Source organism: Lepidochelys kempii, chromosome 17 (assembly GCF_965140265.1).
Source record: "Lepidochelys kempii isolate rLepKem1 chromosome 17, rLepKem1.hap2, whole genome shotgun sequence".
NCBI classification, from domain to species: domain Eukaryota; kingdom Metazoa; phylum Chordata; order Testudines; family Cheloniidae; genus Lepidochelys; species Lepidochelys kempii.
Window position 1 is genome coordinate 16,777,330 of NC_133272.1, and position 15,666 is coordinate 16,792,995.

Sequence of the window (15,666 nt, forward strand, 5' to 3'; positions counted from 1 at the left end):
CGCTCTTCTGTCAGGCGATTGAGAGGCCAGGTGCTCAAGTGCCCCTCTGTTGGAGGTTGGGAGAAGGGAGGAGGAGGTGGGGGGAGTATGAGTGGAGCGGTCACTTTGCAAAGAATCCTGTGAAGCGTTGTGGGATAAAGGGTTTGGGGAAGGATGGCCTTGTGGTTATAAGACACTGGACTGATAGTTGGGAGATCTGGGTTCAATTCCCAGCTCTGCCACAGACTCCCTTGATGACCTTGGGCAAGGTACTTAATCTCCCCTGTGCCCCAGTTCTCTATCTGTAAAATGGGGATCATGCTTCCTGCCACAGTCTACTTAAACAGGACAGGAAGTCCTTCAGGGCAGGGACTCCTCTGACTTTGTGTTTATACAGTGCAGCTGGTTTTGGTTGGGGGGTTCAGCTGTAGTACAAATGGGACCACAGAAGTGAACCGTGGCTACATTTTGGGCTCTGGAAGCAAAAAGCTTGCAAACTGATGTTAAATTAAATAAATCTGTGGAGCTACCCAGAAAGGAATAGAATGAGTGAGCCGTGTTTTCAGACCGGTTCCTCTAACTCATCCCAGCCATTGTGGTGTTGGGAACGGATGGTGAAATAAATCAGGCTCAGTGGGGCGCTAGTCCATAATTAGTGTGTCTTGATGCTATAATAATCCAGTAAAACTAATGAAAACAGCAGCATTTCTCCATGTTAATGTGTCTCTCTCTGCTGTCTGCTTGCTTTTCAGTTTGCTTCAGATTTTAAACTCTCTGCCCGTGCTGGGAGACACGGCAGAAGCTGCAGCCCTGAGGGAGAAGCACATCCACGGTGTGACTGCAGACAGGAACCTGTGGATCTACCTCATTATCCAGTACGCCAGCGTCCTCCTGTCTCATGAGAAACATGTCAAGGCTGTGACTCCTTTCACCGCTGAACAGAGGGCTGCTTGGGACCGGTGAGAGGCTTGGGAAGTCTGGTGACTAGCTGTGGGGATGAGGAACGGCATTCGGAATGGCTGATGCATGCAGGAAATTGAGGCTTGCTTAGCAGAGTGCAAGAGATTTGGGGAAAATGGGCTCCATGAGTGTGTTTGCCCAGTCCCTTCTGTTGGTGTCTCTAAAACTGTGAGCTATGCCTCTGCTTTTGGGTCAGATCATCCTAGATCAGCTGATTTGTCTAGGCCGATGGGTATGTAACATGAGACAGTGGAAGCTGCCTGACTGAATAAGCATCTCCTCCACTCTGGGTGAAGCAGCCTGTATCTGCCTGCTTAGTGTTTGCTGAGGGTGTATCCTAGATGTTAGAAGTGGATAAGCCCTGATAGGGCACCTAGTCTAGTGACTTGGCCTGTGCAGGATTGTTCCCTATTCTGTACTATGCTTTTTATTGCTTTGTCCAGTGTGGTTGAACCGTCCTAAGCAGTGCGGTTCTGTTCCTTCCCTTTGGAGACCCGTACTCAATGTTTTGTTAGTCTGTGGAATTCTGCCTGAAATCCGGCCTGTGTTTTCCCTTTAACTTCACCCCATTGCGCCTAGCTAGACTCCCTTGCATCAACTCTAACTCTTCCTCTTTCCTCCCTTCAGATACTTGTTGATGGTCATGTGACTTCCCACTGCCATTAGCTTTCCCAGGCTGGATTTCTCTTTTAATCTTTCTTCCTAGAAGGCCAGTTCCTTTGGCCCCTATCTGACTGTTCTTTTCTGAACTCATTCTCCTCTAAATAAGTATGCTGTTGCTGTGTATTCAGCTGAAGTCTATTGGGAATCCATGCCTTGCCCTAAATACATTGTTATTTAGAAACCATACAGAGAGTGCTATTGCGAGAATTAAAGCGAAGACCTCTGTTACTGCCAATTGTTAGTCAAAGACAGATCCTTTCCTACATGCTTTGATGTCATTCTGGTCTAGTAAAATTGCCTCTGAGTATCTGAAGTGGTGCAGTTGATCTTACTGGTCCCTGCACAGGTTAACTGAAGCTCTTGCTCTTGTTTGAGATTACATGAACTTTATCTTGTAACACTGAAAGGCCCATCGTTGTTTGTCTCTTCAGAATGCTGCAGTCTCTGGAGAACCTACAGAAGAAAGAGAAGGAGTCCCGCAGTATGGAAATCTTTGCTTTCCAGCACCTTCTGCTCTTAGTGGGCATTCATCTGTTCAAGGTAACAGCCGTAGTGCACATTGAGCTATATAAACCATGCTGATGTCTGCTGGGCTTTTTCAACCGCTGGCTGGAACAGTTTGAGGGTTCCTTTGTGTTTGGCAAGATATGACAAGAATCCAACACTGGTCATAAGCATTGAGCTTTCAGCCAACAAAGGAAATGCGTTTGGCTATCAGGTAGGGAGCAAGAGTGATTGGGAGCTGGCATCCTGGTTTCTAGTCCCAGCTCAGCCTCCAACTTGCTGTGCGACTGTGGCAAGTCGCATACTTTCTTTGCTCCTAAATGGGATAATGTTGCTGCCTTCTCTGGGGTGTTGTGGTGGTTGATTAATGTCTGTAAATGTTTGGAGTTCCATTGGTGAGTGGTATTTATACACATGCAAAGTTATTAATACAGTGGGGGTTGGAGGACTCACGTTGGACTGTCCATCAGAGTCCTCATTTAAAATATAAAGAGGATCCAAAAATACATTGTACAAAGTGCTGCTATTTTCAGACCCTCCACTTTGGGATTGGCATCTTGTTAAAATAAGAATCATGTCTGCTACTGGTAATACAAAGCAACCAGAAAATCCTCGCTCTCTTTCTCATCTTGGCCACCCCAGCTGCCAGCTTTGCATCATCTCCAGCTCAGGTGTGTGCTATGGGGTGGCCTGGTGCTGACGGCCAAGGTGGGCTCTTCAGTTGTACGTTCTGCTTGAACTGGAATCCCTGGTCTGAGCTATAATATAATGTTCACGTGCACTATATATACAGAAGACCAGTAAAGCGTTTTCTGGCAGTTAATGACTGGAAAGTGAGGGGCTTTAAAACTGCACTCTCCATGCAGAATTGTTCTACATACAAAAATCCTTTTTTGGGGGGAGTGTAGGGCAGTTGCCTCTGAAGTGCTGAGATCCCTTCCTTCCCATGGACTTAACTCCCGACTCTCCATGGTACTTTCCTGAAGGCCTGCACAACCCTGAAGCACTGGGTCCAGTAGGTTCCCAACTAGTCCTGTTGACTCCTGCCCTTTGTCCTGCGATATCCACATGGTTGAAATGACAATCCCAACATGTCTGTGGGCCTAGCATCCTAATGGTGGCACATTGTGCTGAAGTCGGGAGCAGAGATGGGTACGTTTCTTGCATTCTCATTGCACTTGCATTGGTAGAGGGTATTCACTGCCTGTCTTCTCTCTCTGCTCGTGTTTTACATCGAACAGACTCCGGCAGAAACCCTAGACCTTCTGAATGACCTTCTGAACTGCATTGAGAGGGCGTTTGACAAGAAATCCAAGAAGAAGAAGCCTGGTGAGTTCCAGTTTAAAGAGAGAGACTTGGGGAATTTATTAACAATCCTTTACTCTGTTAATGTGTTTTCCATTGCCCAGAGCACTGGGAGCCTACCAAAATATAAAGCCCATCTTAAAACAAAACCAGAGGAAGTGCGCTACTAACCAGCAGGAGCTAGGTCCTGCCCTCTGCAGAGAGTGTTGATTTTGGTGGAGGAGGGAGTGGGGTGTGTCTCTTCCCTTCCTCAAGCATACAAAAATATTAGGTGCAACACCCTGATGGTTGCAATCCATATCAGCATAGCTTGTCAGCTGGGGGTCGGCTTGTTGTCCTCTCCCACCAGCAGGTGTGTATGGTGCCCATTCAAAGGTGCTCAAAACCCACCTCCCCATGTGACTAATTCCCTTCACCCTCCCACCCAAGGAGAAGAGCTATGGGGAAGATACTCTGAGATCCTGAGCACCTGGATACTATTGTGATGGCCATGTTATAAATGAGTAGTTTCCTTGGTTAGAAGCTCAGGACAAGGATTCTCGATAAATCTCACAAGGGAATCATCTTTAGGAGTTTGGTCTGAATTTTTACTTATGAAAAAACTATTTCTTAACCACTGAGGGCTAAATTCATTGCTGGCGTAAGTGGGAGCTTCTGCAGTGGATTCGTTGCATCTGCTTTTGCCAGCAGTGAATTCAGCTTACACCATCTGCTTTGAGTGTGGTTATTTGAAATGACTGCTCTCTAAGGTAATCCTTAGGGTAGAACTAGTAACTCATGCATGATCCAGTGATTGCAGCTGGGCACTGGGAGTCAGGACTCCTGGGTTCTAATTCTGGCTCAGCCACTGACTCATTGTGTTGGACAACTTGTGTCCGCTCTCTGTGCCTCAATTTCCCCATTGAGAAACCATGATGATAATACCTGACTTGCAGGGTGTGTTGTGAGGCTTAAGCCTTTCCCTTAACTAATTTTTTCCACAGAGTGGCACAGTAATTCTCTGTGTATATAAAATCTCCCCACTATATTTTCCACTGTATGCAGCCGATGAAGTGAGCTGTAGCTCACAAAAGCTTATGCTCAAATACATTTGTTAGTCTCTAAGGTGCCACAAGTACTTATTTTCTTTTTGCGGATACACACTAACACGGCTGCTACTCTGAAACAGTAATTCATGTAAAAGATATGGCATAGAAAACAAAGCATCAAAAACCAAGCAAGGGACTATGTAAACATACCTCATTAGATTATTAAAGTAGAGCTTGTTACATTGTGGGGCCAATAGGACCTCAAGATCCCATGTAAAAAACCCAGGTACAAAAGATCATGGTTAAGCTCTGTGGTCTGGGGATTGTGGAAGGAAATGAGGGAGAGCATTCGAATTAACTTTCCCTGGCCAAGAGAGTAGGAAGGCTAATGGAGTGTCCAACTCATTGGGAGCAGAGGGCTAAATTCCGTGCTTATTCATCTGAAGGCCCCAGGGTATAAATTCAGAACTGTTTGCTCCTCACAGCACACTGGATGCCCACTGGCATCAGTGGGAGGTTTGCACGGAGATCAGAGGTGAACATGACCTGTATAGATTAGCTAAGTGCTCAGTTATAAGTGGGCCAGTGCGTTTTTTGTTGTTCATCACTTGATGAGAGAATCTGCTCCCCTTTGGGCCACTGCTGCTAGAGTTGCCGTTTGTTTCTCTTTCTTCTCCTCCAAGCCTTCCCATCTTTGTGAGTCGTCTTTGTTCGTCCCTGTGGCAACTCTCAATTCCCCTGCCAGAGGGTATCCGTTCCGCTCCCTGTCCCTATCATCCGTGGAAATGATCAGCTGTTCAATGGTTGATGTTGTTGCTAGTAGTATGAGTGTTGGGATTTAAAGTTGACCCTTCAATCGGATTAATTGGAACGAGGGGAGTTTGCTCCTTCAAGTCATTGGTTCCAGGCTGTCTGTTGATTCAGGCATCCGTTACCCTTGGTTCACTTTTGGAAGGTTTTCTCTCTAGTTGTAAGGCAAAAAATTTACTCCTTTTTTGTTGCGGTTTGTTTTTGTTTGTTTGTTTAAATGAAAGCGGAGAATCTGGAAAATGAATATTTCCAGTAGGCTGGGTCGGTCCTGCCTGCTCTGTACGTGACACCTCTGATTTAGTGGGTGGGGCACTAGCCTGTGACTTAGCAGACCTGTTCAATTCATAGCTCCCCCACAGACTGCCTCTGTGGCCGTGGGCACGTTGCATTTTATCTACCCTGTGCCTACATTCCCCACCTGTAAAGTGGGGCTATCGCTTCCCTGACTCAGTGGGCATGGGGACAAATCCATTAACGGTTGTGGGACTCTTGAATACTAAGGCAATGAGAGCCTTTACATAGCTAGATACAGGCCTGTGGAGCAAACCAGATAGCAGGACTGGCCAGGCCTGTTGCCTGGTGGAATGCTCATTTGCTTTAGGCTGTGTTCTAAAGAAGATTTTAGGTCTGTCATCTTTATAGTGACAGTAACCTTTTCAATACAATTGCATCAACCACCAACATACTGTATTATTCCCAGACCACGTCACTGCAGAAAAACCTGTGTTCTTCCCCCATTTGGCTAGCATTATTATATTTTTGCCTGATGGAGGTGTCTGTAGCCCTTTCTTGGAAGTACCTTGAGAGCCTGGTGCCCAAGTTTTAATTTCTCCTGTGCTGATGCCTTTCTGTTTCCTGCACAGATAACGAAGAGCCAGAATGGGTGGAGGTGATTGTGGAAATTCTTCTATCCCTCCTCTCCCAGCCCAGCCTACTCATGCGCCGGGTCTCCAAAAGTGTGTTTGGACGCATATGTCCTTACATGTCAAAGAAAGCCCTGCACCTGATCCTGAATGTAAGTGAGGGATCTGGGGTGGGAGCTGGATTGGTTGAAGTTTCTGATTTCACAAGTAAAGTGAGGTTTTGGTTAAATGAGGACAGTAAGGGGGCATCCTATGGCTTGGGGGGTTTTGGTAAAGCAGATAGCTCCTTCACCTTCTAGGTTGCAGCCTGCTATCTACCTGCCTGTGTCATTCTAGGTCCAGGAGTATGTGTCCAGTTTCTAGCTCAGGGGTTAAAGGAGAGGCCACTGTGAGAGTGCATGCTATGAAATGGGAATGTCCTAAAATACGTACTTCTGAGTCTTAAAAGAATCTTATGAGAGGATTTGTGCAGGGCCACCTGTTCTTGAACCAGCGAACCTAGGACAGCTTATATTTGTCCACCTTTTTTTCCTTTGTTATCTTTAGTTTAGGAAATTATTGGGTCACTTTATACATCAGTGTGCTTATATGTTTTAGCATGAATCATAATTAAAAAAAAAGAAAAGAAGCTAAAAGTACCTGAAGTTCAAACTCTGAAAGAATAGTGTCACACCGCTACCTAATGTTGCATCTGATGAGAGAAGAATCTATCGATTGCAAAAAAACAACTCGAAAGTACTTGCTATGAGGAATGTAATGTGTATTATGAGTTAAAATAGATGTCTGTTCATTTTACCACTCTCTTCCTCTCATATTTTCCTTTCCCCCTCTTATTTGTTAGTTGTAGAAGTATCATATGGCTTTTTTTCAAATTTTCTGGTATGGGTTTCCATAAATAGCAGGTGTAAAACTATTGACAGAAGCTAGAAAGGTATGTTTTTCTAGTCTGTTATAACTTGGTCATTGTTCAGCTAATTCAGTTTGCTGAAAACAGCTGTACATTCTGTGTGTGTGTGTGTGTGTGTGTGTGTGTGTATATATATAAAAAATCAATCAAAGTAAAACTTATTTGGAAAACTCTTCCACAGGTTCTTGATCCAGAGCAAGACCAGGATGAGGAAAGTGCTGTTGTTGTGATGGAAGAAACAGACAAGAAGAAGAAAACCTTGCTGGAGGATACGGTAACTCTCTTCCATTTAAAGAAATAATCTTCCATCCCTGACCATTGAAAACAGTATTACTGCAGATCTGTGGCTTTAGAAGTTAGTTGCATTTCTCTTTTAATGAAATGACTGCTCCTCTGCTAAGGGATATTTTTCTGATGCAGTCCTAACACGTCTTGTTGAAAGTGCCTAAATGTTAGTCTCTTTGTGCTGAAGACAAATACTGTTGGAAATACAGCTTTATAAAGTGTGATTTCCAGTGGACAGGTCTCCGCATCGGACAAGCCACCATGATGATCACCTGTTGTTGGCAGTTAAGCAGAAGAGCCACAGCCTGAATAGTTGTGACAAAGGATTGTCTGGACCCTGGAGCTCAGAGTTTAGGAACTGCAGAGACTCAAGTGGTGTGGGCCAAATCCAAGTTCATTAGGCATGAAAATAACTCTCCAAAGCAGGTTCCCCAACAAGGCCCCTTCCTGCAATGCCTGCAGGTCTTTTTCTCCAAAGCCAGTACCAGACTGACTTCTCTTTGGGAATTCTCTTATTTTATAGCCTAGAGAGGTTTCCCGGCCTGCCCTGCTCTTTCTGCTACAGTGATATCCCTTTCATGCAGACTTGATGTCCTTTCTGCCAGCATCACTCTTTCCCCATCCCTTTTGAGGCACACAGGCCGGGCAGCATCGAGAAAGCGTGCGTTGCCATTGCTTGTTCTTTGTCTCACCAGCGTTAAATTCGCATGCCACTTAATTGGTGAGGTGGACTCTTTTTTTTCTTCTTCACAGAATGAGGAGGAAAGTGCCGACTCTTCTGATGACGACAGCTCCGAGGAAGATGGAGAGGAAGACCGTGAAGATGAGAATAATAATGAAGGCGTAGATGAAAATTTTCGGAATCAGCTGATGAATGTCCTGCAGGCGGGGAATGCATTGGTAGGTGTTGGCAAAGCTGCAAGACGATTGATGCTTCGAGAGAGTATAGGGGAAGGCTCTGAATATTCTGTGGTACAATATAACTAAGGCCCTGATGCGGTGTAATCCACTTTCTTTCTGGGTAGGAGGAATTCTGATCCAGCTATCCTTTATATGTATTTGAAACCCGTGGCTGGTGTTTTCACAGGAGTCTAAGGGAATTAGGCATTTAACTCCTATTGAAAGTTAATGGGACTTGGATGCCGAGCCCCATTTAGGCTCCTCTGTAAATCTTGGCCTGTAGCTAAAAATGTATGCCTTAGGTGATATTTGTGTGGACTGGCACACCTGGGTTATGCCAAGCGGTGTCACTAGAGGTCTGGATTCAGGTTGGTCTGTGTGTGGGGGCGCAGTGCCTTCGTATGCTGCCTGTGGAGACTTCTCATGTCAGTGGTAGCAGAGCATCAGGGGCAGGGGGGCAGGTGATAATATTGAGCATTTATGTAGCAGGTTTGGTTGGATTTTCTCTAAGCCCTTCACAGATGGGGCTAAGTGTTACCCATTTTACTGATGGAACAACTACAGCACAGAGGGAGCTGCCAGAGATCACACCATGAGCCAGAGACCAGAGGGAAACACAGGCCTCTTCCCTGTCACCTGGTCCAAACACTAGGCTTCTGCAGTCATCTGTAACCCTGAACTCGTCAGATGGGAGGGATTGGAGCACAAAAGTTGTCCTTCTCTGGCCGCTTTTTTCCCCCCACATGCATCCATGTTGGAAGCAGTCTGAGCTGGGCCCATATAGTGCAAGTGTTTCTGCCTCTTGTCCTTTGGTGGGTCGGGTGGCTGGAAAGCACCCAATTACCTGTCCAGTCAGTTTCGCAGTAACCTGGCCATCAGAGACATGCATGCAAGACATAGGCAGGTAGTTGCCCTTTTACACATCTCTGCAGCCTTCTCACAACCCTTTGCGTAGTAGGCTTACGCTGGGCTAATCTTTGTCGGGTAAAAGCTTCTAAACCTCAGGTCGGTCTCCACATGTGGGGAAGTCTGTTGGACACCTGTGCTAGCCAAATCCATCCTGTCCCTCTTGAGGCTTAATGGCTAGAACTCTCCATTGCTCTAAGTGTTTGGACCCCAGTGAACTGCAGTCCCAAGAGGCTGAGGAAAGGGGGATCGAATTTTAAAATAAGTAAAATTACTTTTTTGTTTTTTAAAGGGAGGAGACAAGAGTGATGAGGATGTGGATGATGAAACCATGCTGGCCCTTGATGAGAATGTTTCGGCCCTCTTTGCTGAGCAGCAGAAGCGGATCCAGGCAAAGAAGGATGAGAAAGAAAAGATGCGGAAGGAGAAAATCTTACGGAGGGATTTTAAGATTAAGGTAGGAAGCAAATATCCTATTGAATGGCTCATGTCTATCTTTGTAGCATGTTGTTAAACAGCGGGGTGTATTTTATTGCATTGAATAAGCTGCTAATGCAGCCAAAAACATTAAATGTGTCTTTATATTGTAAGCTTCGTTTGACAGGGACTGTGTTTTGTTCTGGTTTTTGTACAGCTCCTAGCACATTGGGGTTCTAGAGCATGAATAGGTCTCCAAAGACCTACTACAGAATATATAATAATAATTAATTAATAATAAAGAAGCAAAGCTTTTCAAAAGAAAACAGTGATTTTGGGTGTCTTAGCTGGCTGTTGTATGTTCAGCTGGGGGTGCCTTAAAGGGGCCTGATTTTTCAGATGGTGAGTACTTGGCACTTTTTGATTTTATGTCTCAAGTTGAGCACTGAGAAATGGAGGCACCCAAAATCCCTCCTGGAAACTCTTGGCTGTATGTTTTTCCCTGAGTTATTAGGTATAATAATGGCAGGGCTTGGAGATGAACTCGGCAGTGAAAAGAGTTTCCCTAGGTAGCTGTGAACGTAGTATTAATTTGTGACCACTGGGTGACAGTAGAACCTGTAGAATGGATTTGCAGTTTGTCAAGCTGCTTCATCTGGTAAACGGATTCTTGAGCAGTAATTTATAAATAGGGCCCTATCAAATTCACGGCCATGAAAAGCATGTAATGGACCATGAAATCTGGTCTACCCCTGTGAAATGTGGTCTTTGGTGTGCTTTTACGCTATACCTCATACCTTACCTCATAACACAAGAACTAGGGGTCACCAAATGAAATTAATAGGCAGAAGGTTTAAAACAAATAAAAGGAAGTATTTCTTCACATAACGCAGTCAACCTGTGGAACTCCTTGCCAGAGGGTGTTGTGAAGGCCAAGACCATAACAGGGTTCAAAAAAGAACTAGATAAATTGATGGAGGATATGTCCATCAATGGCTGTTAGCCAGGATGGGCAGGAATGGTGTCCCTGGCCTCTGTTTGCCAGAGGCTGGGGATGGGCGACGGGATGGATCACTTGATGATTACGTGTTCTGTTCGTTCCTGCTTGGGCCTGGCACTGGCCGCTGTCAGAGGATGGGATGCTGGGACGGGATGGACCTTTGGTCTGACCCAGTAGGGCCATTTTTATGTTCTTATGCTATACAGATTTCATGGGGGAGACGAATGTTTCTCAAATTGACCCAAAAGGGAATTTCGGGGGGGGGGGGGGGGGTGTCACAGGGTTATTTTAGGGGGATCGTGGTGTTGCCAGCCTTACTTCTGCGTTGCCTTCAGAGCCGAGTGGCCAGAGAGCAGTGGCTGTTAGCTGGGCTCCCAGTTCTAAAGGTGGCACCCTCCCAGCAGTAGCGCAGAAGTAAGGGTGGCAATGCCATACTATGCCATCCTTACTTCTGCGCTGCTGCTTGCTGAGCTGGGCGGCCGGAGAGTGGCCGCTGCTGACTGAGTGCCCAGCTCTGGAGGCACCAGCACAGAAGAAAGGGTGGTAATACCATCCCATCCCATCCTTCTTCTGTGCTGCTGTTGGCCGCAGTTCTGCCTTGAGAGCTGGGACCCTGGCCAGCAGCTGCCGCTCTCCTGTTGCCCAGCTCTGAAGGCAGTGCTGCAGCAGCACAGAAGTAAAGGTAGCAGTACCACAAACTGCCCTACAATAACCTTGTGACCCCCCCACAACTCCTTTTTGGGTCAGGGCCCCTACAGTTACAACCGTGTGAAATTTCAGATTTAAATAGCTGACATTATGAAATTTATGATTTTTAAAATCCTGTGGCCATGAAATTGACCAAAATGGACCCTGAATTTGGTAGGGCCCTACTTATACATGTGGCCAAACTGATGGGGGAAAAAGAACGAAGGGGTTTCCAGGGTCACAGGAGCATCTGCTTTTTAGTTTTAGTAACACCTACCAGTGCACTGGTGTGAGATCATCATGCTGGTCTGGAAATCAGTGGGCCTTCAGCTGGTGAAGTGGTTGTAGTTTCTTTGTCTTCAACCTAATTATGCCTATTTACACCATCTGAGGATCTAGCCAGGAAGTGTTATTGACCCATCAACAACACAGAAACTGACTATCCACAAAGCACTGTCAAATGCATTAACTAAAGAGAATGTTCTTCTCTCATCTCTATCAGTTACAGTAATTCTGGGTGTTAGTAGGTGTCCAATTTTCAGATGGAAATGTGATTTGTTTTATTCCCTACTACTTCCCCCAAGTTGACAGGTGACCATTGAAAATGGACAAATTTGAAGGAGCTATTTTTGTCCCATCCTGATATTCGATATTGCCTAGTCCACAGGGATTCTCATTTGAATGACCTATATTTCTAGGTACTGGACCTCATTGAGGTGTTCCTTGCTAAGCAGCCAGAGAACCCCCTTGTGTTTGATATTATCGAGCCCCTCCTTCTGGTGATTGAGCGGAGCATGAGTTCAGACACTGACAAGCAAGAGCAAGACTTCCTCCAGAAAACAGCTGATATCTTCACGTAAGTGTCTGCACTGAGGTGGCTTTCAAAGTCCTTTAACTACTTGTCAGTATGTCTTTGGTTTCTGTAGCTACTGCTTGGTGGTGCTGACTTGACTCCTAGCAGCTGGTTGTGATGAGTCTGCTGTGTATGTGGATTAAGTATAATTCTTCTTTCTGCTAATTGCCTGTTATTAGAAGGAAAAGAATCCTGATAGTTTATAGCATTCCTCCTCCACGCTTCTCCCACTGAAGGATTCCAAGTACAAAACACATTTGGAGGAGGTGAAATCCCTACATACCATGCTGCTGAAGTCAATGGTAACCTTTCCATAGACTTCAGGCTGTGCATTGACTCACATGCTTTAAGTGGAAACTCACCCTCTTTTGTCCAGAGTGAAATCACCCAACAACTTACTCTGTTACTAAATTGCGGTGTAAATTTCACGGCACTATAAAATATTTTTGTAGCAGCCCCACCCTGCTAGACCTTGCCTGGTGAGCCCTGCAGTTGGGTGGGGGAAATCACCAGCTGAGTTGTTCATGATCATGCAGCAAGGAATCTCACTCGGCTGCTGGAGATTATTTTGAGAAACATGCTATCCTCCTACACAAGGTGCGGAGACACATGGGGCTGACACATTCCTGATTTCTCTGCTAGTTGACGTCATCCCAGACAGCTTTGGAAGGGAGGGTGTTTTTATGAATAGGGATTCTTCACGTGCAGAAGCAGAATTCTGCATGTGTATGTGTGTGTGAGAGAGAGAGAAAGTATGTGTGTGTGTGTGTTTGGGATTGTTAAAGAGCACAAGAGCGGTTGATAGGACAGGCATAAAGTGCTGTGCATGGCACATGATACTCTCCTGTCCCTCACACAACCCTGCTCTAGGCACCTTCAGTTCTGAGTCACACTTTCAACTCCAGCCGCTGCTCTGCATGTGCTTCAGTACTGACGAGGTTCGAGGCCACCAAATGCATTTCATGTGTGAGCCTGGATCTCTAGGTGAAAGGTGTAAACAGCTGCTCCGCAAACCATGCCATCCTTGAATTGAAGCACAAGAAGTATCAAGCAGCTAACGAGTCCTGTACCCACTCCGCCACAGGGCTACCTGTGGCTACAGCACAGCTCACATTTCCAGCCGTGAGTTGCATGCTGGGTAACTCTGAGCCCTAATGTCGAGGGTTAATGCCAGCGCTTTGCTCCGAACTCTCTCTTCCGAGGTGACAGCCCTGCATTCTTAATGCCTGTGTCCTCCTTTCAGGAATCACTTATGCAGAGCCAAGCAGTACTGCAGGAGTGTGGGTGACCTGCAGGAGGATTTGCATGGCCTGTTGGAGAGCCTGGTGAAGAGAGCCAGCAAGCACACGGACTCCGCATTGGCACTCTACTATTTCAGGTGGGTAGCAAGGCTGGGAGAATTTTTTATTTAACACCGTGCTAGGAGGAGGGCCTATTCACAGCTGCTGTAAGTGGGTACAGTTGCACTGACCTCAGTGGAGACCTTACACAAGGTCTGTCTTCAGTCCATATGCTGCAGGCGTTTACTAGGTGAGCGGAGAGGTGCCACCATTCAGGTTGGTGAAACCGAAGACCTCGGTGGCTCATAGGCTGAGGAAATGGTGCTAATATTTCAAATCGTTAATTGAAAGGGGTAAGGGGGGCCAGCGGCAGTTTTGTCTGGTCCGTTTTATTTGATTACAATGGTTACAACTAACCATTATAGCTCGTTAGTTATGGTAGCACTGAAACCATTCCAGTAGACAGAGCCGGTGAAACCAAGTTGACCAGTAGGCCTGGGGGAAATGTGAGCGTTGGAAAATCCTGAGGAGGCTGTAGAGAAGTGAGGGGGGAAGTCCTGAGGGTCGTGGGACAGCGTCTGAGCTGGCAAGCTAGGGAGAGTGTCCTGCCAGTTTGAAGCACCACTGACATGAGAAGCAAAATTTGTAATGCTCCTCTTGCCTGGGATATATGGTACAGAAATGGTCCAACCCAACTGGTAGAAAGTCTCTCGCTGGCTTCTGAAGTAGGCGATGGAATTGGGTCTTGATTCCGGCTGATCGGGATGGGAGCTGGTGTCACTGCAGGGCTGGCGTCCCCTTGCAGTGGCCATTCTGCATGCACACTGGTAGCTTGTTTCCCCATCTGTGTTTCACAAGAGCTTTAAACAGCTGAAAATCTTAAGCGGAAGGGCGCTAACCTCTACTTGACAGCGTCTGCTTCTCTCCCCCTTGGTACAGGTGGGTTAGGAGCTCCCAAGATGCTGGTGCAGCCTACATTTATTTCTCCTGTTGCCGTGTTATGCCAGAAAACGTGGGTGACCTCAAGCTAGTCCCTTTCCGTCTCTGAGCCTTGGTTCTCCCATCTCTGAATGGGGATGCCACTACTTAGCTCTCTAAACATACCTAGTCAGGTTTGACTCAGCTGTAACATTGTGCTTCCCTCTGCAATCTGTTGGCTGTATCCCACCGATGCGTTAGACTGTCTGCCTTTTGGGGTAGGGGCCGCCTTCCCATTGCGTGTGTGTACAGTGCCTAGTGCAATAGGGCAGCTGTAGGTGCTACCACAATACAGTGAATAAGAGTGTGCAAGGCACTGGGCAATTCTTGGGTGGAAGGTGTAACGAGCAAAGTGGTGTTAGCTCCTGATGTAGTCGTCAGTAAAACAGAGACTGCATTAGAGAGAGGAGACCCTGCAGCCCCACCCCAGCCTCCAGACTTGTTTGTTGTCCCTGCTGCAGATCACTGAGAAGAGCTGCTTGCTCTGTCTGTCTGACCAGTGGCCTGCTTGTAAGTTCTGTTGGAGACCTGATTGCAGGGGCCACGAGCCTCGGCTTTTGGGCACTCCACTAAACACTGCCCACCTGTCCGCTTTGTTTCTGGTTCAGCGCCTCTTTGTACCTGTTCAAAGTGCTGAAAGGAAATGTGGCCAGAGAGATGGCGACTCCTCTTTCTCCCTCGAAAAAGAAACAGAAAAACAGCAAAGGGAGCAGTGCACAGACTGACCAGGTAAGAGGGCTGGCTGCTTCCCCAGGCAGGGGCTTTACGGGGCTGGGATCCCAGGTGGCTTTTGTATTATCAGTCTGCCTTGTATTATTGACCTTGGTGGTCATGGTCCCACAATGTCCTGCCTCTCTGATGAGAAAACCCTTCGTTTCCTGAACTCCCATATCCTCCTACCCTGTCTCCATCTTAACCACTTGTCCAGGTGAGGTATCTCTCCTTCAGCCATCAAGGGGTCCTAATACATTTTGGGTGCCTGCTAATTGGATAATAAACCAGATCCCGAGCATACATATTCATGCTGCTCACCCCATTGTTCTCACATATCTTTGCCCCACTACCTCTTCCTGCTGACTCTGAGCCCTTTTCCAGGAGGGGTAGAGTGTAATCCAGCAAATTGGAGCATGGCCTAATTCACCTGTGTATGGCGGTAGTGTTGTCCAGTAGATTGTCAGTCAGGAAACCTGGGTGCTGTTTCTAGCTCTGCCACTGATCTGTGGCCTTGGGCAAAGGTCTCAAGCTGTTCTGAAAATCCTAGTGTCGATCCCTTTCTGTGCCTTAGTTTTCCCTACCTGGTCGATGGGAATAAGGATAGTTACCTTTCATAAAGCACTTGGG

At 46.5% G+C, this 15,666-nt stretch overlaps 1 protein-coding gene across 2 annotated transcripts in view; it reads left to right on the forward strand.

Annotated features, from left to right (window-relative positions):
- MYBBP1A (MYB binding protein 1a) overlaps positions 1-15,666 on the forward strand; it is an 80,892-nt gene that overhangs the window by 17,155 nt on the left and 48,071 nt on the right. For both annotated transcript variants that reach the window (XM_073315348.1, XM_073315349.1), the window contains exons 12-21: positions 732-938; positions 2,034-2,142; positions 3,348-3,435; positions 6,113-6,264; positions 7,201-7,293; positions 8,058-8,204; positions 9,403-9,567; positions 11,913-12,070; positions 13,311-13,445; positions 14,934-15,054. In XM_073315348.1, coding sequence (XP_073171449.1) covers positions 732-938; positions 2,034-2,142; positions 3,348-3,435; positions 6,113-6,264; positions 7,201-7,293; positions 8,058-8,204; positions 9,403-9,567; positions 11,913-12,070; positions 13,311-13,445; positions 14,934-15,054 — 1,375 coding nt within the window. The remainder of the gene's footprint in view (positions 1-731; positions 939-2,033; positions 2,143-3,347; positions 3,436-6,112; positions 6,265-7,200; positions 7,294-8,057; positions 8,205-9,402; positions 9,568-11,912; positions 12,071-13,310; positions 13,446-14,933; positions 15,055-15,666) is intronic.